Source organism: Mustela nigripes, chromosome 2 (genome assembly GCF_022355385.1).
Source record: "Mustela nigripes isolate SB6536 chromosome 2, MUSNIG.SB6536, whole genome shotgun sequence".
Classification (NCBI taxonomy): domain Eukaryota; kingdom Metazoa; phylum Chordata; class Mammalia; order Carnivora; family Mustelidae; genus Mustela; species Mustela nigripes.
In genome coordinates, this window is record NC_081558.1 from 119223660 (window position 1) to 119248726 (window position 25067).

The 25067-nt window shown below is 36.3% G+C and overlaps 1 protein-coding gene across 10 annotated transcripts in view; it reads left to right on the forward strand.

Annotated features, from left to right (window-relative positions):
* Nucleotides 1–25067, forward strand: part of TBL1XR1 (TBL1X/Y related 1) — a 166389-nt gene that overhangs the window by 111648 nt on the left and 29674 nt on the right. For 8 of the 10 annotated variants that reach the window (XM_059391514.1, XM_059391517.1, XM_059391518.1 and 5 more), the window contains one exon: nucleotides 18311–18413. The exons of the other annotated variants lie outside the window; for them this stretch is intronic. In XM_059391514.1, the coding sequence (XP_059247497.1) occupies nucleotides 18356–18413 (58 nt within the window). In that variant the 5' untranslated portion in view covers nucleotides 18311–18355. The remainder of the gene's footprint in view (nucleotides 1–18310; nucleotides 18414–25067) is intronic. 10 annotated transcript variants of the gene reach the window in all.

Genomic DNA, 25067 nt, shown 5'->3' on the forward strand with positions numbered 1-25067 from the left:
CTAAAGAATTTTGGACTTTGCTGAAATAGTATCTTGAAATAGCAGTTTGGCAGCCAGGGCAAGAAGAAACTAGCATGAGGGTAGTTTATTTTTGTAATCTTATTGTTTAATAATGGAGTAGTCTAGGTCCTGAAGGGATACAAGAAGATGGATCCTCTATTTAGAGTACTGTAACATCTGTTGTCCTTTTAAACTCTGAAAAGGTGTAGCATTTATGAGTTTGTTCTCTCAAAGCTGGAATTCTGCATTAAATCATACAACAGTCAGTTTTCTTGTTTTAAAAGTTAGGTGTTACGGATTGAATTATGTTCCCCAAAAGATATGTTGAAATTGTAACCCTTGGTACCTGTGTGACTGTGACTTTATTTGGAAATAAGGTCTTTGCAGATGTAGCTAAGATAAGGTCATTAGGGTAGGCCCTATTCCATTGTGACTGGTGTCCTTATAAGAAGGAAATTTGGACACGGACACAAACACAGAGGGAAGACAGCCATGTGGAGATGGAGGCAGAGACTGTGTTAGGTTGCCACAAACCAAAGAACACTTGGAGGTACCAGAAGCTGGAGGAGGCAAGGAAGGATCTTCCCCCACTGAGGCTTTGGTGGGAGCATGGCCCTGCCAACAGCTTGATTTCAGACTTTAGCCTCCAGAAATGAGACAATGCTTTTCTGTTGTAAGGCACCCACATTTGTGGTGCTATGTAATGGCAGCTCTAGGAAATTAAGGACATAAGGATTTTGAGAAGTACTTTGTGATCTAGAGAGCTCTTTTTCTTAAGTTATCATATTTAGCAGATTATTAGAATGCTTTCAGTTGGGTAAACGAAAGATTCTCAAACTTTGCTGTGCATTGTATTTCCCTGAGAATCTTTAAAAAAAAAAAATTGTGTCTGACTCCCACCGCCTGAAATTCTGGTGTAACATGGGCGTCAGGATTTTTAAAAGCTTCCCAGAGGATGTAACGTGCTGCATTTTGAAGAACCTCTGGGGAACCTTCTAGTTTAGATATTCTCCCACCCCTCCCTACACATAAAATTTTGTGTTCATTTAGCTTTTATTAGCCCTTTACCTCCCTTCCTTTTTTGTAAACTCATTTGTGCCTTGGTCTTTATGATTTTTAAAAAAGCTGTATTTTATTCTTTGTTCTTGCCAGCCTGGCTAGACATGTGATTATGTTCATCTTCATATATAAAAGATTGTTTATGAAGTTGCTATAAGAGGTCCATTTGTATTAAAACCAAATTTTAGAAATTTCTAAGTCGTGCACATCTGCATTTGGAAGTTGAACTATATTCGTATTACCTAAGTGCAAGTAAATGAAAAAATAGCATCTGTATTCAGGTAGACGTGCATTTCATTAAGTATACAAGTAGTATAATTATTTAAATTATTATTGGCCATTCTCCTGCAAGATTGTATTGAGAATGATAAATTGAAGGACGTGGAAACATTCACTTCCCCAAACACTGCTTTTTATTTTTCAGATTTCCCACTTTTATATCACTTTTTTCACACTCTTAGTTCACAAAGTAAATGACACTCAATATCTGTGGATGTGTTCTGGGTTAATAATTTCTTCATGTAAGGTTTTAAGTTGTGAATATTTTTTTGTTTTTTGTTTGGCCATGTGCTAGTCCTTATTTCTATATTTCTATAGTTTCTCTTTCCATGATTTCAGTTACCTTCTGTCAACCGCAGTCCAGCAAGCACATGATCCTTCTGAGTGTTGTCAGAAACTCTCTAGTAGCCTCATACTATGTCACAATGCCTATGTCAATCGCTTCACTTCATCTCATCACAGAGTCATTTGATCATCTCACATCATGGCTGGAAGAAGGGTGATTACACTGCAATAAGATACTTGGAGAGAGAGCCACATATACATAACTCCTAGTATGGCATATTGTTAGTAAGCATGCCTTACTGTGCCTAATTTATAAATCAGACTCTCATAAGTATGCATACATAGGGGAAAACATAGTATCTATAGGGTTCCTATCTGCTGTTTCAGGCACCTGCTAGCTGTCTTAGAATGCATTCCCCAAAGATAAGGGGGGGGACAGCCCATTTTAGATCATCTGCATGTCCACTTTGTAACAAAGTAAAACTATTTGTGTTTATTTTAATTCTGTAGTTTACATTAGACATCAAACACTTTGGAACTGATAAGTAAATTTTTTTTCTTTTCGAAGACACGATATATTATTCAAATTGGAGACATTTAAGGAGATATATTTATGCCTTTGCTATATATAAGTTCCTTGGAAAATAGACATTAAATCATTATTATTCATTAACCTATTGTTAACGAAAGCGTATCATCTACCTGGCTAGAAGTGATGAAATGTGTTTGTTGTGTTTGTTCAATTATCAACAAACTTAGAATACAAGCACTGTTTGAGGAGAGCAGTGAGTTCAGTTGGTTTTAGAATGTAAGGGTCAGAGGTGGGGTTCAGGGGAAGGTGGAAGATGTTGTCAAAGCAGAGTTTTATTGGTAGAATAGTGGTAAGTTTGGTTGTGCTGAGTAGGGTTACTTGTCCCAGGGAAAGGGATGATAGGAGATTTTAGAGAGAGCTGTTTTTATGCAGCACTTCTGCCTAGGCCTCAGCTTCTTTACCTGCCAAAAGGGTGACAGTGGCATGTGTTACAAGGACTTCAAAAAGAACTAAAGCCCTATTATGCTTTGAATTTCTTTTAATGTATTCACAGCAGTTACTGATCTGGTTAGGAGTAATAGGGTGTGGAATACTTAATTTACCATGATTAAACACATTTGTGTCTCTACTCCCTAGATTTCCTCTGTTCTCTGCATTTCCTGTTTTTTCTGTTGTGTCCTCAGAATGCAGAGGAACAGGTGTGGAAATTGCACCAGGTATAACCTGGAAATCTGACCAAAAAGAATTTCAGAGTTGTTGCTCAGCTTGCACCTCTTTATTTCTCGTGTTGCCAGTAGATTGAGTATATGATTAGAACATTTTAGTGCCAAAGTTTTACATGATTTGATTTCATATATATGGTACAGAGGAGCTGCTGTTACCTAGTCTTGAATGTCTTCCTTTTGGGAAATAACGGCTACAGAACAGAGACCAGCTTCGTTCCAGAGGTGTAGTCTCAGATGGGTCATTTTTCTTCCTCCATATTGTATTTAGTAGATTCCACATGTTTTCTCAAAAGTAGAACTTTTGCATGAGGTTGTTCCTGGCTTCTTTAAGTCTATTTTTTGGTCATTAGGTATGAATTTACTAGATAGCTATGTATATTCCAGCATGAACATAACAGAATTCAAACAAGGTTTATATCCTGTTAAAATCTGAAAAATGCTCATGGCATAAGAGGTCTTTTCCCCAAAAAAGATTAGTGGTAATATTCCCAAGAAGGAATCAGTTTTTGTACTAGCAGATATATATTCTTCATTTATGTTCTTGTTACATTAATGATGCCAAAGAGCTTTTATTTATGTGTTATAGCTGTCAATATTTGCTACATTAGAAATTAAAACTATGAAGTTTTATGTTGCCAGTGCATTTTAACATAACAAACCTATCTATAACATGTTAACACTAAGAATATATTTAATGAAAAATAAGTATTTTCCAAGAATTTCCAAAGAATTCATGAGAAGGATCACATTGATTTATATATTTGCAAATTTTTATTAATCCCTAGACTATAGCTATGTTCTCACGTATGCTTCTGCATTCATGTTGAGGTATGTTGTTATAATCAAAGTCTAGGAAAAATAAAATCTGGCCTTACAAAGATGTATAATTGGTACTTTTTCAAATCAAAATAAAATTTATTTTTCAAATGAATTTGAATATTTTCTTTGATACTGCCAAGTCTCAAGTTGGTAGTTTAATGATTAGTTGCATTGCAAGTTCTGAAGTTGTATCCGTGAACTTTTTGTATTATTACATTAAAATCCATTGGTCTTTTTGAACTTAAAATAGTTCATTTCCTCATGCATAATTTTGTATTGGTGTTTGGGAAAATATTTGTTTACTGAGTTGTGTATACTTTCCATATGTTCATTATGCAGTAGAAACAGTTATTGAACATCATGATCTATATAACAACTTGATCTTATCAGACAAGTTTTTGAGTATTGGGGTGCTCTTAATCTTAAGTTCATGGTGGCTGATAAGTTTTCCAAATCCTAATTTCTCCTAAAATCTTAGGTTTTATTCTTGCCAGCAAATATTGCTAGTTGTTTTCTTTAAAGTGACAGTTTCACTTTGTTTATTTGCAAGAAAATGTCTGCCAAATTCTCAGTCTGAAAAGCCATACTTTGTCAGTTTGTTCTTTGAAGTAAAAATGGTATTCCATGAAAAAAAGTAGCTAGTTCAGCTTGCAGTTCACTAATTGCACAGTGCTTTTCTTGGAGACAACCATCGTTTTAGTGTGCAGAAGTGCTTTATTTGTACTTAATGTTTTGTTATAGGATATTAAACAGATGTATATGTGAGGGCTAAGATTTTAATAAACTTAAGTGTTTTTGGTGCTTTCATGAAATTCTTCAGTGAAAGATTCGTGTATTTGTGTGGGTTTTTTTTTTTTTTTTTTTTTTGAGAGTATGGTAGTAAAGAATATCTCTACCATACTTACTATCTGCTAAGATAGTAAGATGTAACATCTTGATTTGCATTAGGGTATGAGCAGTTTATCCACTACTGCTTTGTAATAACATCAGGGTGGAAGTCAATTCTGTGAAAAAGGCAGGTAATGTCTTGGTACTATAAAAATCATTTTGACCTATGGACCCCTTAAAAAATCTTGGGAACCCCGAGGATCTACCTACCTCACTTTGAAACTTTTTTTTTTTTTTTTAAGATTTTATTTATTTACTTGACACAGCGTGAGAGGCAACAAGCAGGGGGAGCGGGAGAGGGAGAAGCAGGCTTCCCGCCCAGCAGGGAGCCCAGTGTGGGGCTCCATCCCAGGACGCCAGGATCATGACCAGGATCATGACCTGAGCCGGACGCAGATGCAGATGCCTAAGGACGGAGCCACCCAGATGCCCCCACACTTTGAAACTTAATTTGTATACTAAATAAAAAGCCAATCAATCTTTGTTATGGGCGGGATAAAGATAGCAAATCTGATTTTTAGTTTTGAGCACTTTGAACAGCATTAGCATTGAAGTACATTTACAGTGAAATGGAAAGAAATATTTTTAATAAGATGGTACTAAAAGTCTGCCTTTGCAGTTTGTCTGTAGCCTGACTGGTTCGAGTACTTAACAAAGGATGGGCACTGCAGGGCCTCAGTGTGGTTATGAAGTGATGCACTTGATTTGTTCCTATGTGGACTTTTTTGTTTGTTGGTTTTTGGGAAAAAAAATCTTACAGGACAGTACTGCCAACTGTTTTCTTTCACCCTGTGAAATTGACCTCAAATATTTTCATGGTGGATTTCCCCCAGTTTTCAATAAAACTTCAAAGCCTATCTCAATTCATTTTTGTCATCAGTTTCTACTCCTATTTTATTTTGCGTTTTGTCTTCGTAGGTTTACTGGTAGCCGGCCTATGGCGGGGCCGGGGGGGCGGGTATTGGTACAGGTGTGTACCAACTTGTTATCTGAGTATTAAACTTGGTCTCCGTTGTCTTCACTTGATTTGAACAAGCATTTATTGCCTGTTAGGATGGGTGTTGACCTCATCTTGTACCCCCTCCGCATACTTGGACATTTGATGTATATTATTCATAAATTTTTGCTAAGAGGCCAATCTTCTGCACATTTTTTACTTTTGCTCTTCCAAATAATTTACCAAATACAGTCTGTCCATGGACACTTGTTTTGATTCACTTAGGACTTAGTGATCTTAGTTTTATTTACTAGTCCACCCCCCATCTTTTCTTTTCTTTTTTTTTTTAAAGATTTTATTTGTTTATTTGACAGAAAAAGAGGTCACAAGTAGGCAAACAGGCAGGCAGAGAAAGAGGGGGAAGCAGGCTCCCTGCTGAGCAGAGAGCCCGATGTGGGGCTCGATCCCAGGACCCTGAGATCATGACCAGAGCCGAAAGCAGAGGCTTAACCCATTGAGCCACTCAGGCGCCGCCCCCCCCCCCCCCCCCCCCCCCCCCCCCCCCATCTTTTAAAAATCAAAGGTTAGTCCTTCTGTGGTAAACTATTTCATAAATACTATTAAAAGTAGTATTTATTTCTAATTCTGAATTCATTATCCCTAGTACCTTCTTCTCTTTATTAGCCTATATATTATCTCAGTTTTAAGCAAAGTTTGCATTCATTCTTGTGGTTGTCCTTTTAAACCTTAGCTATGTTCCAGTCTTTGATATTCTCACTGCATGTCTGTTCCAGAGCTGGAATAGTAAGTCAGTGTGTTTCAATTGAGAAAATTTTATTACCTTTCTTATACTGGTTTCCATTCAAACAAACTCAGAGCTTTTCTTGCTAGTCAGAGGGGACTGGCTTTTTTATTTTCATTTCCATACCTGACTTGTCTTTCCCCGACTGATAATGGTTTGCCTTAAGTCCTATGACTGATTTACTGTTCAACAACTGAAAAGAATGTACCAAAAATAAGGCCTGTCAGGGCACCTGGCTAGATCAGTTGGTAAAGTGTGCAACTCTTGATCTTAGACTTTTGAGTTTGAGACCCAGGTCGGGTGTAGAGATTACTTAAAAATAAAATTTAAAAAGTATATATGGCCTATCTTCTGTTACTTAGTGTTTTAATTTTTTATCCTTTTCATTTCTGTGTCGGTATACATTAGCTATAATTTATTTAATCATTAAACACGTTTATTGAGTCCATCTTGGAGGCACGTAATTTTGTATTTTAAAGGGTTGTTAGAAGACATCAGTGTAAACCACTTCTCTTTTATATGTGTGGCAAGTTGAAGTCCACACTGATGGACTCTGAGGCCGTTCTTCAGAGGCCTTTGGGTATAAAAAGAAATGGGCCTGTTTAATGACTATGTAACTTAAATCAGGGTTGACTCATCACATAATAGATGCTTTTTTACTATTCTCTGTCTAGAGAGCTTTGCCTAGACTTAATATTGCTTAATTGGGATTCAAAATTAGTGTTCCCTGTTGTCAAATCAATGGCAAATGTTCTGTTAAAAAAGAATGTTCTGTAAAAACCATTCTGTGTTTTGTAAAAACCACAAGATGTTGTGGGTTGTACAAAAATGGGTAATGGGTTGGATTTGACACACAAGCCATAGTTTTTAGACCCCTGGTGTAAATCACAGTTGGAATAAATGATTGACGTTAGAAATCTCAGTTACTAATGAGTAATTGGTTTGGTACACCATTTGCCCAAGTCTTTACATATGTCAGTGTTACAAAAGATAGTTGATCCTAATAAGCATCATGCATAATACTTAACTGTTTTTTAAATGAATTTGTTTTCTCTTTCCCAAATTCTGGAGATATCTGTCTGAGATCTGACAGTCTTTAAAATTTGTTAAAAATGCTTTATTAACAATCACTTTGTGATCTGGTAACTCTCTGCATAGGGTATTATGTACTTGGACAGACTTTAAACATTGAAGTTTAAAAGTGAAAGAGACCATCTAATGTTTCCTCATTTTGTAGATGAGGAAACAGATTCCCAGAAGATTCAAATCTATTATCCAAAATTATATAAGGTATCTAATATCTTATTTTTTGGTCATATTATCTTTAATTTATATCTGAGAGCTCTGGATTCCAGTGAAACCAAGAAAGAAAAAAAAGGTAATTTAGTTTATCTCTTCTAAGTTATTATCACCATACTCTAATTTTTTTTTTAAGATTTTATTTATTTATTTAACAGAGATCACAAGTAGGCAGAGAGGCAGGCAGAGATAGATGAGGAAGCAGGATCTCTAGCAGGCTCCCTGCTGAGCAGAGAGCCCAGTGCCTTGCAGGGCTTGATCCCAGTACACTGAGATCATGACCTGAAGAGGTTTTAACCCCCTGAGCCGCCCAGCCGCCCCCATACTTTAATTACTTAAGACTTCTCAGCTTTGGAACTTCAGTAACCATTAACTTGATGATAAAACGAAGCAACAAGAACCAAAAAAAAAAAGTTCACAGCACAAAAATTTCCTGTAACTCTTAAAAGAAGAAGAAATTAGCCTTTACACTCTTAGAAAAATTACTGGAAGATGCTTATGTGCCAAAATTAGAAGGTAAAATGCCATCGCCTTCTAATTTCCCTTCACAAACTATCTTGTTCACCTTTTTAAAAAATATAAACTATACTTGTTTCTCTTGAAGATGCCATAGATTTTTTTACTGGCATTTTATATTCAAATTACTAAAAATCTATTCCCCCCCCCCCAAAAAAAAACGTTAGATAAATCAAATGAAATAAAAGCTTATTTTTAAAAGTTGTTTTCTCCTTTTTGGTGAGAATGCAAATTGGTGCAGCTACTGTGGAAAGTAGTGTAAACCTTCTTCCAAAAAAAAAAAAAGAAAAGAAATATCTTATAATCCAGTAATTTCAGTATGGGTGTTTTGCTCAAGGCAAACAGAAACACTAATTTGAAAAGGTATATGCACCCCTATGTTATAGCAGCATTATTTACAATAGCCAAGATATGGAAGCAGTCCAAGTGTTCATTGACAGATGAATGGATAAAGAAGAGGAGGTGGTAGACTATTACTCAGCCTTAAAAAAATGAGACCTTGCTATTTGCAACCACATGGGTGGACCTAGAGGGTATAATGCTAAGTGAAATAGGTCAGAGAAAGACAATGTCTGATTCCATTCATATGTAGAATGAGCAAACACAGACAGATTTTTTTTTTTTTTTGAAGATTTATTTATTTTAAAGAGAGAGTGCAAACAAGCAGAGGAAGGGGCAGGGGGAGGAAATCTCAGAGAGACTCCCCACTGTGTGGGAGTTCAGTCATGGGGCTTGATCTCATGACCCTGAAACCATGACCTGAACAGAAATCAGGAATAGGATGCTTAACTGACTGAGCCACCCAGGTGCCCCAAAAAACAGATTCTTAAATACAGAGAGAACAAACTGATGGTTATCAGATGGGAGGTGAGGGGCGGTTGGGTAAAATAGGTGAAGAGGATTAAGAGTACAATTGTGGGGATGAGCACTGAGTAATGTTCAGAATTGTTGAATCTTATTGTATACCTGAAACTAACATAACACTGTATGTTGATTATACTTAAGTTTATAAAAGGATGTTGTCTCCTTTTTAATAGTGTGAATAAAAATGATCTCACGAGATCGGGTCTTTAAAAATACAGTTTAAACTTAACATTTATCTTAATGTGAACACTGGTAGAATTTTTGTTTGTTCTTTGGAAACATACTTCTTTACCTTTCTTTGGACTTAATATCACAGGAAGCTTTAGAAAGATATCCTCAGAGTGTTTGACAATTAAGTCATAGTTGTAGTTCATGGTTAATATAGAAACACGTGTATATGCTGTTGTTTGTTGATGATACTTAAGAAATCAGCCAGATAATTTGATTTTGTTGTACTGGGTTTTGTTTTTGTTTTAGTTTGGTTAATATTAACATAAGCTGAAGTGTTTCATTTAGAGCTTTGTGTTTTTTTCTTGAGATTATCTATTTCTAAATCTTAATGTTGCACTTTATAGTTTACAAAAGTAATTCGGTAAACATGATTTCATTTAGTTTAATGAAATTTTGTGAAACCTTATAAAATTTAGCAAGGCAAAAGTTGAGAATGTATTTTATACATATTTTAAGCTATATTACCAATGACCTAAATCTTAAGATATCTTCCCTCATTCTACCGTATTTTATACATACAACAGTGTTATTGCCTAACACTTGTAGGATTGTGATTATTTTTAATGAGGCAGGAAATTAAGTGTAATGCGTTTTTCAGTGCTATTCCTGAGAGTGTTTCATGGTGCAAAGGCCGGGCCAGTTCAAGGAGAAGGGGCATTGCGGGACAGATGATTATAAAATGTTAATGTACCCTGTTAATCTCATTGTCTTTGAACAGGATGGTTTCCTGAAAATAAAGGCAAATTTTCAAAAAAGGCAGATCCTAGCAACTGTGAATTTTATAACATCAATGATTTTAAAGGCTTCAGATGAATGATCAGAGTTTATAAGAATTGGCGATGATGGATATATATGTTTGCTAGGTCTGCCATAAAAAAATCCACTGGCGACTTAAACAACAGGCATTTATTTTCTCATAGTTCTGGATGTTGGAAGTCAAAGCTCAAGGTGTCAGCAGGATAAATTACTTTATGAGGCCTCTCTCCTTGGCTTGCAGATAGCTACCTTCTCTCTCACTATGACCTCACATGATCTTTCCTCTGTGCACATGCATCCTTGGTGTTCTCCCTCCTCATCTAAGGACACTTGTCATTATTGGGTTAGGGTCCACCCTAATGGCCTCATTTTACCTCTTTAAAGACCAAATCTCCAGACAAAGTCACATTCTGAGACATTAGAGGAGTTAGGTCTTCAACATACGAATTGTATGGACAGTTCATCTCATAAGATGGTAGTAAAGCACCATGACTTTGCTAATAAGTAGATTGATTTAATTTCTTCCCTCTGTCTCCTTTCCTTCCCCCACACACTTTGTTTTTTGTTTTTGTCTTTTAGTTATGATAATGTATTTTTGCAGTGTGTTTTGGTTTGACCAGAGTTTCCTCAGGTAACTCAGTGGGTGATAACGGCAGCAAGATTTTACTTTGCTGAAATAAACTATCTACTTTGCTCCACAGCAGATTGAGAACTCACACCCAAAGTAATTTTGATGTATGATTCTGTGTGAGTTTAGAGACTGTCATCATCTGGAACTTCTGTAGGTGGCTGGTAATCTATTTAAGCTGAGTGCCAACAGCCTGCACTGTACATGGGGCTTTGGCAATATATGTTACGTCTTGAAATTAGCACCTGCATAGGACCTTCTAGTGCTGATAATTTTCATTCTTTGTAGTCATTAAATTATTTTACATTATATATTCTATCCTATTCCATTTTTTTTGAACTGAGGAAATTTTAGTATTTTAATAACATTTCTAAATACATATGCCTATATATAGAAATGCTGTTCTCGTATGACATTAAAATGAGGAAGTTAAGACTGAAGAGGAAATGAAATAAAGTGTAGAATGCTTCGTCCCATACATAGCATGTAGGAATTCCTCAGTAATCACAAACATTCTTCTGCTTCATTTTCCTTAACACTCAAATGAGAAGGAGCGTGCACATACGCAGGAGCAGAGGTGACTTGGTACACTTTAGACATTTGAATTTAAAGGAAAATACTCTTCCAATTACGGAAAGAAACCTGTAAGCCACTTGCATTTTACATCTTTTGCTTACCTATTCACAGTCTTAAGGTTTATGCTTTCATAATTTTCTTTATATTTTCTTACCCAAGCTAGTATTGTTTTCTTCACCGCAACCAGGTCTGGCCCTGGTCTACTTCGTTTAGCTTTGTTCAGCCACATCTCCAGCCCCTGGTATGGTGCCTGGTGCATTGGAGGTGTTCCAGTTTTGACTGAGTAGTGCTTTAGTGCATTTGTTCCCTTTCAGGTTTTGTTAAAACTGCATGACTACTGTAGTGTTTACTTCCCACTTTTCACTACCCCACTGCCACAACTGTATCTCATCTATGTTTGTTTGGACTGGTTTATCACCCTAAGTAATTGAAGTTACTTAGGAGAAATCCATTCCTATAGGGGAGCAGGATCAGAGGTACCACTTTCCATAGAAGATGAGCTGTAATATTTTAACAACTCCAGAGCATTTCTGCAGGAATGTACTGTTTTGTCTCTAGTTTAACACATACAAAGTGTGACTCCCCAGAGGGCTGTGCTTTCTAGGCACCCCACTTTTATGGATAATTCTTCATACTTTCTAATCTGGAAACAATTTGAAAAATGTGACCTTTCCCCATTTTCTTATTTCCTCAAATATAATCTATCACTAATTTTAGTCATTTTCTTGTTTTAAAAAAAATCTCTTGGATAATTCCCTCTATTTGTCTGCCTTTTTTTGTTGTAACTGAGAAGTCTCAAATTGGGTTAGACAATAAAATTAATTTTTGACTTCTTTAATTGAATTAGAATGATAATTGGTTTCTGATAGTACTTAATCCAGTTGCTTAATAATTTGATGTCATTAGTAACATAGTTTCTCTTGTCTATCTTTCCTGGTGTCCTCTGTTTTTCTCTCCTCTCTGCTCTAGCCTCAGTGATGTACATAGTGTCCTTGTTATCTGCCCCCTCCTTTCTGAAAGGAGAAGGTTGTCTTTCCTAGAAACCAGCAAACGTCTTCTACATTTCATTTACCAGGTGTGATTGAGGTGGGGTAGAGGGAGGTGATGTGTATATGTGGGGGTGGGGTGTCAGCCCTAAACTGAAGATATAAAATATGCTGATTGACCTAAGTGATTAAGTAAGTGCCTTCCTTTGGACCAGGAGGTCCATGTCATTTAAACCACAGGGCTGGGAATGAATGGAGTAGGCCTCCAGATGGAAAGCAGGAATAGTGGTGTCTTTTGTCAGACTGTGGCAGTGGACACAGTTGCAAGAGGCAAGCTGCAGTTTTCACCATCTTGCTGGTTATCGTCACTCAGCAGTTCTTACCTGCTGAGTTCTAGAGAAGCCTAAGGTATTCTTCTTTCTAGATGATCTCCCAGCACCATACCATCCCCAACATAACAATTACCTTGAACACCTGTGGGTCATTCATATTTATTTTTAAAGGTAATCCGGAATGTCCCAAGGTGGCATTGACAGTTACTTGCCAAATTAAAACAATTCTTTAAAAAAAAAATTATATATTTATGTGAGAAAGGGAGCATGTGCGTGTGTGTCTGTGTTGGGGGAGGGACATCTCAAAGTAGACTGCCACTGAGTATGGAGCCCACTGTGGGTCTCCATCTCATGACTCATGAGATCATGACCTGAGCGGAAACCAGGAATCAGATGCTTAACCGACTGAGCTACTTAGGGGTCCCAAAACAATTCTTATTTTCAACATCAAAGTTCTTTTAGTAGCTTTTAATATTGTTGATCTTTTTCATCTTGAATAAACAACTGTGGCAGATATTTGTAGATGTATTTACAGATGTATTTTTTGTTTTGTCACAATTTTGGTGATGTTGAATATTTTAAAATCTTTATGTTATAGTCAGAATGTTCTTGTGTTTATTGTTGGTGAAATTGAATGTTTTCCTAATGTTTCAGCTAGAGGGGCCATAAATTGGTTTGTTCTCTTGAGTGGGCCCAGTCTGTTGGTATTCAGTAAGTATCAGAATAGCCATGGGAGGAGGGTAAGAGGGACAGAAAAATAGGTGAAGGAGAGTGGAGGGCACAGGCTTCCATTGATGGAATTAGTAAGTTGGGAGGTAGAAGGGTTCAGCATAAGGAGTATAGACAGCAGAGTTGAGTAGCTTTGTATGGTGACAGATGGTAGCCGCACTTGTGGGGAGCATAGTATATTGTGCACCATGCTGTGCACTGGAAACTAACATGCCATGTTAGCAACACTTCCATTTAAAAGAAACAACCAATTATTTATTCTCTTTCGTCCAGTTACTTACTTGTAGAGACTTTTCCTGATTCTGAGAGTTTTAATTAAAGCACACCTACCAAAAAGAAATAAGTAACTTTAAGGTTAAATATCCTGATGGCAGTCTTAGAGGAATGAAGGTTTAGGATCATCCAAATAGTTGAGCAACTCAAAAATTAGACTAATATGTCTGTTATAAGATAATACACCACCACTATATATTGTGTAAGATAAAATAATTTCAGTTAAACATTTGATTCTGGATTATGCAGAGGGTTTCCAGATCTTCTTAATAATGTGTGGTAGGCAGGGCACTTAAAATCTTTCTGGTTTAATTTTTATCCATCACTTTCCCTGTCCTTTCATTCTTTTAAATTTAAAATGATGTGATACAGGTTTATAGTTGGGTGCTGGCTTACTCCAGCAATGGACTCAGAAAAGAATGTATGTCTATGTCCTGGGAGATGATTAAATTTGTGAGGCACTTATTGTTCAGTGTGTGTTTGCTGAGCTCAGTTTTGTGATGCTGAAAGTATGTACATTCTCAGTTGAATGAATCCTAACTAAATTGTCTCAGCAGTCCTGTTCTTGTAACAGGTGTTAAATTACTGTCTATAATGTCTTGAAGTAAAATATTTCATAGTGAACATTGAAAATATTAAGTGTACTATTAATATAAACACTTGGCTAAATATTAGTCAAGACTAATTTTTATATTTACTTTTGACTAATATAGCTATGGATCTGACTTAACTAATTGCCTATAACTGATAGGCATTGTGGATAAAAGCTCTTAGAGTTTATAGGCTGTTCTGAGAGTTAGGATGGAGAACTACAAAGTCATTTACTTTTTTTCCCATTTTTAGAACTCAATTCATTTACTATTTAAGGATAAATAAGTATGATGAGGCAGAATATACCAAAAAATTGCTTTGGGTCAGGGGGGCATGTGGGTGGCTCAGTTAAGCAGAGAGGGATCACAAGCAGGCAGAGAGAGAGGGGGAAGCGGGCTCCCTGCTGAGCAGAGACCCGGATATGGGACTCGATCCCAGGACCCCGAGATTATGACCTGAGCCGAAGGCAGCGGCTTAATCCACTGAGCCACCCAGGCGCCCCAGGTCTTATTTTTATCTCTGCAGACCTGACACCCAGATGGTATAGGATAGAGGTGTGGTGAATGTCTCGCTGCTGTTTTGTGATCTTGTTTAAAGACAGTTGTACACAGTGGAGGAGAAGCGTTGGTAAGGCTTCTTGTATACACTATGAAAGTGAGTGATAGCTGGTATCTGAATGTCTGGTCTTCACCTGGGACAGATGAAGAGTACTATATCACATTATAGAGGACCTATTTTAGCTGTATTAGCAAACAGACCAAAATGGAGCAGTTGTACAAAGCCATCGTGAATCCACTAAAGAGGTAGTCTAATTTCGCTCTTTGGCACACAGACTTTTAATGTATTTTGAAAGTGAAGACTGAGGTTTTCATTCAAGATTGTGTCTTAATGTTTTCTTTTTGTAGTGCAATCTCCTGTTCTTTTCAGGTGTCTTTTTGAAATTATAATTTTAAAAGGCTTAGTTTAATATAAACCATACTCTAGAATTAAGTGTTTTTGAAAATGGATAAACTCAAGTCTTTGTAGACTCTGTGTAGTTTTATTGCAATTGGGACCAAAACCTCTAGTACAGATTGCATTAAACTTACAGTTTTTTGGTTTTTTTTTTAATGATACCTTTGTATGTTTCTCTTCACTAACTGAACTCTGCAAGGCTTGGGTGAACTTTATTTTATCTGTCTATTCCTACTCTCAGCATAGAGATTTGTCTGCCCTAACAGCACACATGAGGAGCAATAAGGTTCTTTCTAGGAATATAAGAGCTAGCTGAAGTAGAACTACAGGTGGAACAATACTTGTAATTTGAACAGTTTACCCCTTTCCCTTAAAAAATATTACTCTTGATTCCAGAAATTGTTATACTATAGCATTGTGAATGGAATAAAAAAAATAAATAGCAGTTTGAAGAGATAGGAACTTTTCTGTTCTACTTTTTGGGCATTTTTTTGTGATGATCTTTTAAAATCTACCAGCATTATGTAGTTATTATAGGAACATTTATAGACAGTAACATATCATTTTGGTTTGTATTTTTCTTTGCCCTGGAATATATTTGGTAATGCTGAAGCATCACTGATCACTGCTTTAAGTTGAGACATTCATGACCTTAGCTTATTAGAACCAAGCTTTATTGAAAACCTATGAATCTTAGGTACTTCAGCACCAGTGTTTGAATGTTGAAGTGAATGATATATTAGAGGAAAATAATACTTTTTTTTTTTTATCAGTTTATTTCACTTGGATTCCCCCTAGCACATCTCATTTTGGGAAATCCTGTTAATGAAATAATGATGAATTGTTTCCCTTACAAACAGATATCCATGATTGGTCAAATTATTTAATTTCTTAGAATTCTGTAATGGGTGGGATTGGATTTGTTTTGTTTTTTGAGAGAGAGCACATGTACATGCAAGAGTAGGGATGGGGTGCAGGGGTGGGGGAGAATCCCAAGCACGCTCCATGTCCAGTGCGGAACCAGATGTGTGCGGCTCAGTCTCATGATCCTGAGATCATGACCTGAGCCAAAATCAAGAGTCAGTCCTTAAGCAACTGAGCCACTCTAGTTTTGTTTTTTAAAATTATTCAGTTTAACAGACTTTCGAAATTGACTATTTAATATATACTCTGAATGCCAGATACATTGCTACATATTACTGTGCGTCAGGATAAAACTGAGGAAGATACCCTCCAGGGCACGAGTCACTTAATGTACCATAGTAGCATCTAGACAAGATGTCCTGAGCCAAAATCATCAAAGGAATATTTACTTTTGTTATTCAAAACATTCAGGTTATTAATTGTACCTCCTGAGTTAATTTTGTGGAAGAGTACCTTTTTCTTTCTATGAAGATAATTGTGACTCTTTGTCTGTGGTTTCTCTTCTTCTGTGGAAGTACTGTGAATCCACATTTCCTCAAAGAACCTTTGGTTCTTCCTTTCACCTCATTCCTTTGTCCAGCTGGTCACAGTTTGGAACCCCTGAACTTCTTCCTGGCTTCAGTGCCACAGCCCAGGTTTCATTTATTAATTAGGTCCCTGCAACATCCTCCTACCTCAGCTTTTACTCCAGTCCATCTTCCTTCCAGTCTGTTCTGCATGTCAGAGCCAGGATGATCTTTATACAGTGTCGATCTGGTGATTCTGCCACCTGCTTAAAACCTGTCAGTATATTTTCTCTAAGTAATGCTGTCAAGGCCCGGCAGAACAGGGTTTTGTTTGTGTTTCGAGCCTTACTTCCATGTTTTGTTTTCTCTTTCTTCATCCAACCTTTTCACTAACTATTACTGCTCACTGGATTCCTTCCCTTCCCTGCCTTCTTCCTACAAGTATTTATGTCCTCCCGCTCCTAGTCCATCCTTCCGGGTCTAAACACCTGTGATACTTTCTTCAAGATGTATTTCCTGGCTTCTAAATTTGGTCAGGAATTCCTGTGTGTGTGTCATTGGAAAATTGTTATTACTTTCTTGTTTGTCTTCTTTCCTGTGACAGAAGCTTGTTGTGCTTAGTCACTATTATTTCCACAACTTAGGGCAGCAGCAGTTTCCCTCACACAGTAGCCTACTCAGGTGTTTGTTAATTTATGACTTCTAAATATCCTGTGAACTCTGCATCATAAAGAGACTGATGATATAGTGTTAGATAGCCCTTTACTGAATAGATGTCAGTCTATCCTTTTAAAATGCGGGACCAAAAAAGTACACAGTCTGTGGGTCAGATCTGGCCCACTAGTCTTTTATAAGGACCACAAGCTAAGAAAGGTAGTTTTGTTGTTGTTGTTTTAAGTGCTTGAAAAGAAGTCTGAAGAGAAATATTTTATGATCCAACTTTATCATATGAAATCCAGATTTCAGCATCCATAAATAAAATTTGATTGGAACATGTCCTGACTCATTTGTCTACATCTTGTTTGTTGCTGCTTTTGTGCTACAACCATAGAGTTGAGTGGTTTTAATAGAAACTGTGTACGGGAGGCAAAGCTTAACATATTTACTGTCGGACTCTGTACAAAAGATGTTTGCTGACTTCTTTTCTGTGACATGAGAACAGATAAGTATAATGAGAACATATTTAAGTTAGATCTTTGTTTCCTTTTTTCCTCTCTCTGAATTCAAGATTTAAGTATGTCCATTAAGAGAATATCATTTAAGTTTTGAAAACTGTATTCCTACCTCTCTGCTTTACAATGTAGCCAGATCCTTCTGAAACTTGAACATTGTAGGTTAGATGTTGAGAGAACAGAGACCTCAAATCCTCTCAAATTATGTAGACAAAACCAATGTAGATGGCTCATCCCTTACCAAGTGGTCTAAAATCATTCTTTTCCTAAATATATAATATTCTGATTCCTAAAATGTGCTGTTCTTTTTTTCTTTTTCTTTTTTTACAGTTAAGGAGAAAGGGGAAACAACTTTTTAATGCTATTTGATACAGTCATATAAAATACAGTGCTAAAGCCCTTTTCTAAATTTTGAATCCTTTTTGCAAATATGTTACCTTGCAGAAAAATAGACCAGCCATGTTTTGGTTGTATAATCTATTACTAACTATTGGAATAACTTTATTTGTTAGGGTTTATTATTAGGCAATATAGAACCTTCATTTTACATCATTTAATAAAATCAAATGGTTTTTACAACATTGTTTACGTTTTGTCTAAAAATATTTTATTGAGAAAATACTTAATTAACTTTGTTTTATTTTTAGGGTTATATCCTGTGTTGTGACCTCATGGTTTAAGTGGGAATAAAGATGAGTATAAGCAGTGATGAGGTCAACTTCTTGGTATATAGATACTTGCAAGAGTCAGGTGAGTACTTTCATAAAGTAAATAGGCCTCAAATTATTTTAATATTCTCAAAATAACCTTTTATGCATTTGAAATTTGTATCAGTCCAAACTGTTGAACTTTGTATGTTTCCTTAATGTCTGGACTGCCATTTTAAAGCTATGTGTTACTGCATGGTTTAACTCTCTGACTCTTTCAAATATGTTGGAATCATCCCAGGCAAATATTTGTTAATAAATGGTTTGGCTTTCAGTGTTCAAAGACCATTTTTATAAGTTGTTATGAGATTGCACATGGTCAGTAGGAACATATAAACTTTCAGATAGCATCAATTTGATAATGTATGTTCAGAATCCTCAGCTAAATGTTACTGATCCTAATTGCAGTTAGCATTTCAATAACTAAATTAACCATATTTTTTCAGAATGTTTTCTCAATCATTATCCCTATTAATTTAGTTTATTCTTGACCCGAATTCTTACTGATGTGTTTATTGGTGGGTGACCAATATATTAAATCATTGGAGGCCATTTATAATAAATATTAAGTAAATCTGTTCATTTTTAAACAGATTAAGAGGCATCTTAAAACAGAAGGAAGACTACAAGGGAAAATGTGGGATGGATTAAGCAAGAAAATGTAAAAATAGAAGAGGGAAAGCGTGGGGTGGATGGGACACAGGACCAGGGAAGATTGACTGCACTGGTGCACGCAGGTTGTTAGCAGGACTTCTTACCACTTGGAAGTTGAAAATAAGCTGGAGAGGTTGAATTTTAGAAATCCTACAAGTTGGGATGTTGTAGTAGTAAATTGAGGCCTAGTGTTTGTGTAAAAGGGTAACTGTGGTTGGCTCATTTGAGGGAGGACAGAAAGCTGGAAGTAGGAACTGAGCCCTCAGTTTTGACTTTGAAATGATAGTTATTCTTCTGATAGGGCTTAGTCATTATCCTTTCCTACGAAGGGAGTGCACACGCCCCTGTGTGCCGAGCTTTTGCCAGCTGTGCTCCAGTTTTGAGCTTTGCTGTCCCCTGGGGGTTCCTAGTCCCAGGCACCATCGCTGCTTCTCTCTGGCCTGGAAGAGCTCAGAAAATGATGGCTAATGAGGGCAGAAAAGGAGAAACTAAAAGCAGCCAACTAAGGCAGAATAATTTATTCTGAAGCTTTGAAATGAGTGCATCTTGTTTTGTTTTGTTTTTCTTTTTCTTTTTCAGCTGGTCAGCTGGTGTTGAAGGCAGATCCTAAAATGATATCCATGAATATTTTGAGCAAGATTAAAATGATTAATAAAGTGGAAAAAGTAGTGACCTGACCTAGTGATTATTAACATATATAAGACAGATGCACATGCCTTATTATTGTTACTTGGTAACTTTGGCCAAAATTGAAAGAATTGTTAGGTTAAAACGAACTCCTGCTTTTTCTGCCTTTGAATCTGACTGCCATTTGAGCCAGAGCTTTGAGACCTCGGACACAAAAGTAGACCATGCTGTGAAGGGCCAGCAGAGTAGATGAGAAATGTATGTAATGGCTTGTAGGTGTATTGTAAAGGCAACTGCTTAGGCTGAATCACAAGAAACCGTTGTTTCTGGAAACAGTTGGAATAACTCAGCAGCATCCTGTAGTTCAGCCTATGCTGAGATGAAATGAGACAAGGTGAAGGTAGAGATGTTGATGAATGCTCAGATTTTGTAGCAAACAGAAGCCTGTAAATTGTTGTGTGATGTTGCCACCAAAAAAAAACAAAAAAACAAAAAAACAAAAAACAAAACGAAAAGAAAAGAAAATACAGCAAGTAGAAGAGGCAGTAAAATAATACCCTGGAGTAATTTTTGTAACACTATCCAGTGGTTAAATATTATCAGAAGTCTTCTTGAAGTTACTAATGTTCTCAGAGAAAATCCTTTGAAATTCCACGTTTTAAGGTGTTCTGTGTTGTAGTAAATAAAAATAAAGCAAGAATTATATTTTTTAAAAAAACTGTGTGGTACACTGCTGGTTATCATAATAAGTCCTTTATTTTTTACTTACATAATAAGTCCTTAATTTTTTACTGTATTCTTAGTTGTGCTTTGCATATTTAGAAAGGTTTATATTTTATAGTGTACCCATCATGAAGTGCGGTTAAGCCACATCTCTGAAAATGTGAACATCAGTCCCTTTATTAAATGTGTAACTTCCTATTGACGTTACTCTTTACATGGGGGAAAATCGGGTCAACTAATGACATTTGACTTATGTTCGTTTTTCTAGGAATGCAACTTGCCATAAATTTTAAGAACCGCATATACCAGAGTTCTATTTGATCCTCTGACTACCTGCATCAGAATCACTTAGAGAATGGCGAATGTGGTTCAGGAATTTGCATTTTACAAATGTCCCAGGTGTTTCTTGGGTATATAAAGTTTGAAAAGTTTGAAAGCCACTGGTCCATATTAGTTGTAGGACAATTAGAAGTTGGTAAGAAAGTTGACATCAGGTATATAGCATGTTCACAGGATGTTGAAAGAAAAATTATATTTGGTAGCTATTTGAGATAAAGTAGAAAGCATGAAGTGTACAAATTGAGATTGAGGTGTGAGAATATCTCCTACTAAGCATTAGGGAGGTGCCACTAAAAGTGGTGTATTTGTATTTATAGGCAGGATTTTATAGGAATGATGGGGCATGTTTATATCATAAAGGATACCATGAGACATTCATTTGAAGTTACTTCCAGAAGTAGGAGATGGGAAAGAGTTTAGGAAATTGATAGTTCTGCCAGCTCAGACCAGGTTTCAGATAGAGCTCAGAATCTGGCCATCTCAGTACTTGGTGACTTATTCCTTCTTGATTCTGATCTCTAATTATATGTAAAAACGGCCATTTTTGCAAGTAAGTTGATTTTGGAATAGAGTAATTCCTTTTCTGGGTGTATTGTGGTGTATTTTGGAGTACTTAATTAGATTAGGAGATAGGAAGAAAAGAAGTACTCATGACAAAGAAAATACCTGTGAAAAGACCTTCACAAGACTTTTTTTTTTTTAATTTAAAGATTTTATTTATTTATTTATTTATTTGACAGACAGTGATCACAAGTAGGCAGAGAGAGACGGAGAAGCAGGCTCCCTGCTGAGCAGAGACACCCCCCCCCCCCATGTGGGACTTGATCCCAGGACCCTGGGACCTGAGCTAAAGGCAGAGGCTTTAACCCACTGAGCCACATAGGCGCCCCGAAGAGAGAGTGGGAAGCAAGCTCCCTGATGAACCGAGAGCCGGTGTGTGGCTCGATCCCAGGACCCTGAGATCATGACCTGAGCCAAAGGCAGAGGCTTAACCCACTGAGCCACCCAGATGCCCCCCCTCCCAGACTGGTTTTTAAAGACTACCACTTCTAAGGAAAGTAAAATTTTTTCTTGCTTGTCTCATTTTCTAAAAGCCCTCAGATAGAAAGTCCAAAAAATACCTTATGAAGTTTGTTCTTCTTTTGATAAATATATAATTTAGAAATAATGTTTTCCAACAAGAACTTCTAATATTTGTTCCTGTAAATACTGTTTAACGTTGACTGGACTATGGTATCTGTCTCCAGAGAGAATAAAACCCCTTAAATTGTTTTAAATATTTTATACCATGTGATGACCATCCTGTTACGACTATTATCAGCACTAGAAGATATCTATTAGAAGTCTGTCCCTCTCACCAAATTATATAACTTTTGATTTTTTTCTTCATCCATAAAAGTTGTTGCTTGTTCAAAAGGGATTACATTATGATATTCAGCCTTAACTGTTTTTATAGGTCTGTTTGAAATAAGTCATCCTCCCCTACTCATTAAAACTAATTAAGAGGAAAGTATATTTATTGTAAGATGTCCTTATTAAATGTTGTAACTTAATTTTTCTCCGTTTTGTCTCTAGCCAGTTATTTTAGTCATCACCATTTTGTACTTCATTGAAATAGATGTAGGCTTTCATAGGCAACAAAAATTTTCTATGAAAGAAAATTTTTTTCTCATTTGAGATGACTTGAAAATCGAGTGACTGTATTTGACAGTGTAGTACCATAGGTAATGATTGACTTGATTATTCAGTATGCTCCATTTAATTAGCATTTTCCCAAGGGCATTAATAATTTGATTGCTCTAATAACTCACATCTAGCAACCATATGCAGAGTAAGCACTAAGGGGTTACTGCTAAGTTGTATGGAGCAGAACTTGATACAGTGTTAATTTTAAAAGAGGTAAGGTGGTTTTAAATTTCCCTCCCTCCCCCACCCCTTACATCACCTTTGAGTCTTCTCTTAGTTATTGAGTTTTTTTTTTCTAGAGAAATTGTACTGGCAATTATTTGTGAATTTGTGCCACCTTATTTCTTGTTGCTTTGTGTAAGATGTAATTTTATTTTGATTTAAATTGTGTATTTGGTTTGGGGGAGAATTCTCGTTTCTGTGTAAAACTATCATCTCTGACATGTATAAGAGCTCAGTAGCATGTCCTTGAATAGTATACTTAATATTGGATGCTGTGAAACAGTTGCATTTTATGGTTGAAGACTAACTGGAAAATGCAGGAACAGTACGTCCTTATGACTGAACTGTCTTCTAGATTTTGATTCTGAATGCTATCATTTTTTTAAGTCCTCATGTTTTTAGAACTAATGTTCATCTTGCCATCCAGTCTCAGTTTATGAAAAAGTGATGATGTACATGAGCTTAAAGTATTTGGTTCATGGAAGATCATCTTGTGTCTACCATCCCCAGCTCTCTCCACTGTTCACAAACTGTTTCCAGCGGATGGATATTCAGTCTCTCTGAATGTAGGCCTTGCACCACCCCACTTTTTTTGAGACGGTGCTTCCTTCAGATGTTGTTATTTATGAGAGCATACACACTTAATTTAGAAATCTACACATAATTGTAGTAGGCACAGACTAACCTGAATGTTTATGTATAACATAAGATTCTGATCTGTAACACCATGGAGCCTATTTGTTGTGTTTTGTTTTAATTTTTTTCATTTAATGATTTGGTATTACCCCTACCTACAGTGGCTAAGAAAATGTCAGCAATCAGATGACAGTGTAGTTTCTCTTGATTGAGATAAAGGTAACGGGGCCAGATAAACATTTCTTCCTCCGTGTCTTTCTGCTGGTGCCACTTATAAACACACTTGAACAATGAACTGAATGGAGTCAGATTAAACCGGGTCTCAGTGCCACTAGCCATGAAGCCCTGGACTTAGGAGAGTTCAGGATTGTGTATGTCCACCTCTAGTCTTTCTTTTCTTTTTTATGAGTAATTGGTCAGCTACAGAAATGCAGGTTAAGTATATATACATTTTGATTTATAATCAAATAAAATATGCAGTAACATGGATTTGTCACATATAGTTGTTGTACATATGACTAATTAACAATAAACAGCAAGTATTTGTCAAAAATCATAGTAAATTTTATACTTCCAAATCAGTTTTCTCTTTTATAAGCTGAATGATTTTTTTTTTTTTTTTTGCTGATAAAGGAAAATTCCTATTTACACATTACTGCTGACATGCTTGTTAAAAGACAGATGTCGTTTAGTAATTACCAAATAGAGAACTTGTTCAGTCTTACTAGTAATCTTCTTGCTAATTTTGTTCAAGAATAGCCAGCATAGTAAGGGTGTAGGGAAACATAAATTGCTGATGGCACTATAGATTGGTATAATTGGGGGGCAATGCAGTTGTGCAGTTATAAAAACTTCATTTAAAATGCCTGTGCCCCCCCCACACTTTTGAGGGAATCTATCCTAAGGAGAGAAAAATAAATACCTGTTAAAAGCCTATACATGTAGGTATTTGAGGTAACATTCCTAAATAGTAAACACTGAGAAAATCTAAGCTATCCATAGATGAGATGAGTAATTTACTAGTTGAGTGCATTCATTGGCCAAATAGTATGATAATAAAAGTATATATATTTGATAATATAATTCATGTAGAATGTTCATGGTTATATATATTTTTAAGGACAAAATTAGGGCACAGAAGATAGCATCCCTTGTGTGTTATATTGTGTTGTACTGTGATGTGTTATATTGTGTGTTACATTGTGATGGAGGAAAACGGTGTATAGAGAAAAAAAGGAAATATAAAAATATTAACAATTACACTTGGGTTTGGTATTGTAATGTTTTTACTTCTCCATGTTGTCCATTATTTTTTTTTAGTAAGTACTGGGTCTAAATCTCCCAACATGCAAGATCCCCTGTAACACTTTTTGCTCCTCCTCCTTTTCACATTGTCTAGAATCTTTTAAGCATGTTAAGTATGAACTTTTCAGAATAAACCAAAATCTGGGTCTGCAGGACACAGTTGCAAATGGATTTGGGGACAAGGAGGTTTTGTCATGATGGGAGCGGGGATGTAATTTTCTGGGTTGGTTTTTGTTTTTGTTTTTTACCTGAAACTTCAGTAGGATCTTGGGTTATTAGATTTTCCTTCTGGACTGTGTCATGATAATAGTTCAGCTTTGTGTGTTGTTGGTGTTGTTGAGTCTCCCTGTAGGTCAATTTGCATATTCCTGTAGTCTGTCTGAAAGGGGAGTTGGGTTGCTCTGGACAACCAAAACCTTTTTGAGAACACAGTCCCTGTCATCCCAAGGGAATGCCTTCCCTGAAACAAGCAGTGTGCAGAAAGCAGTGGTTTTGTGATCTTGTT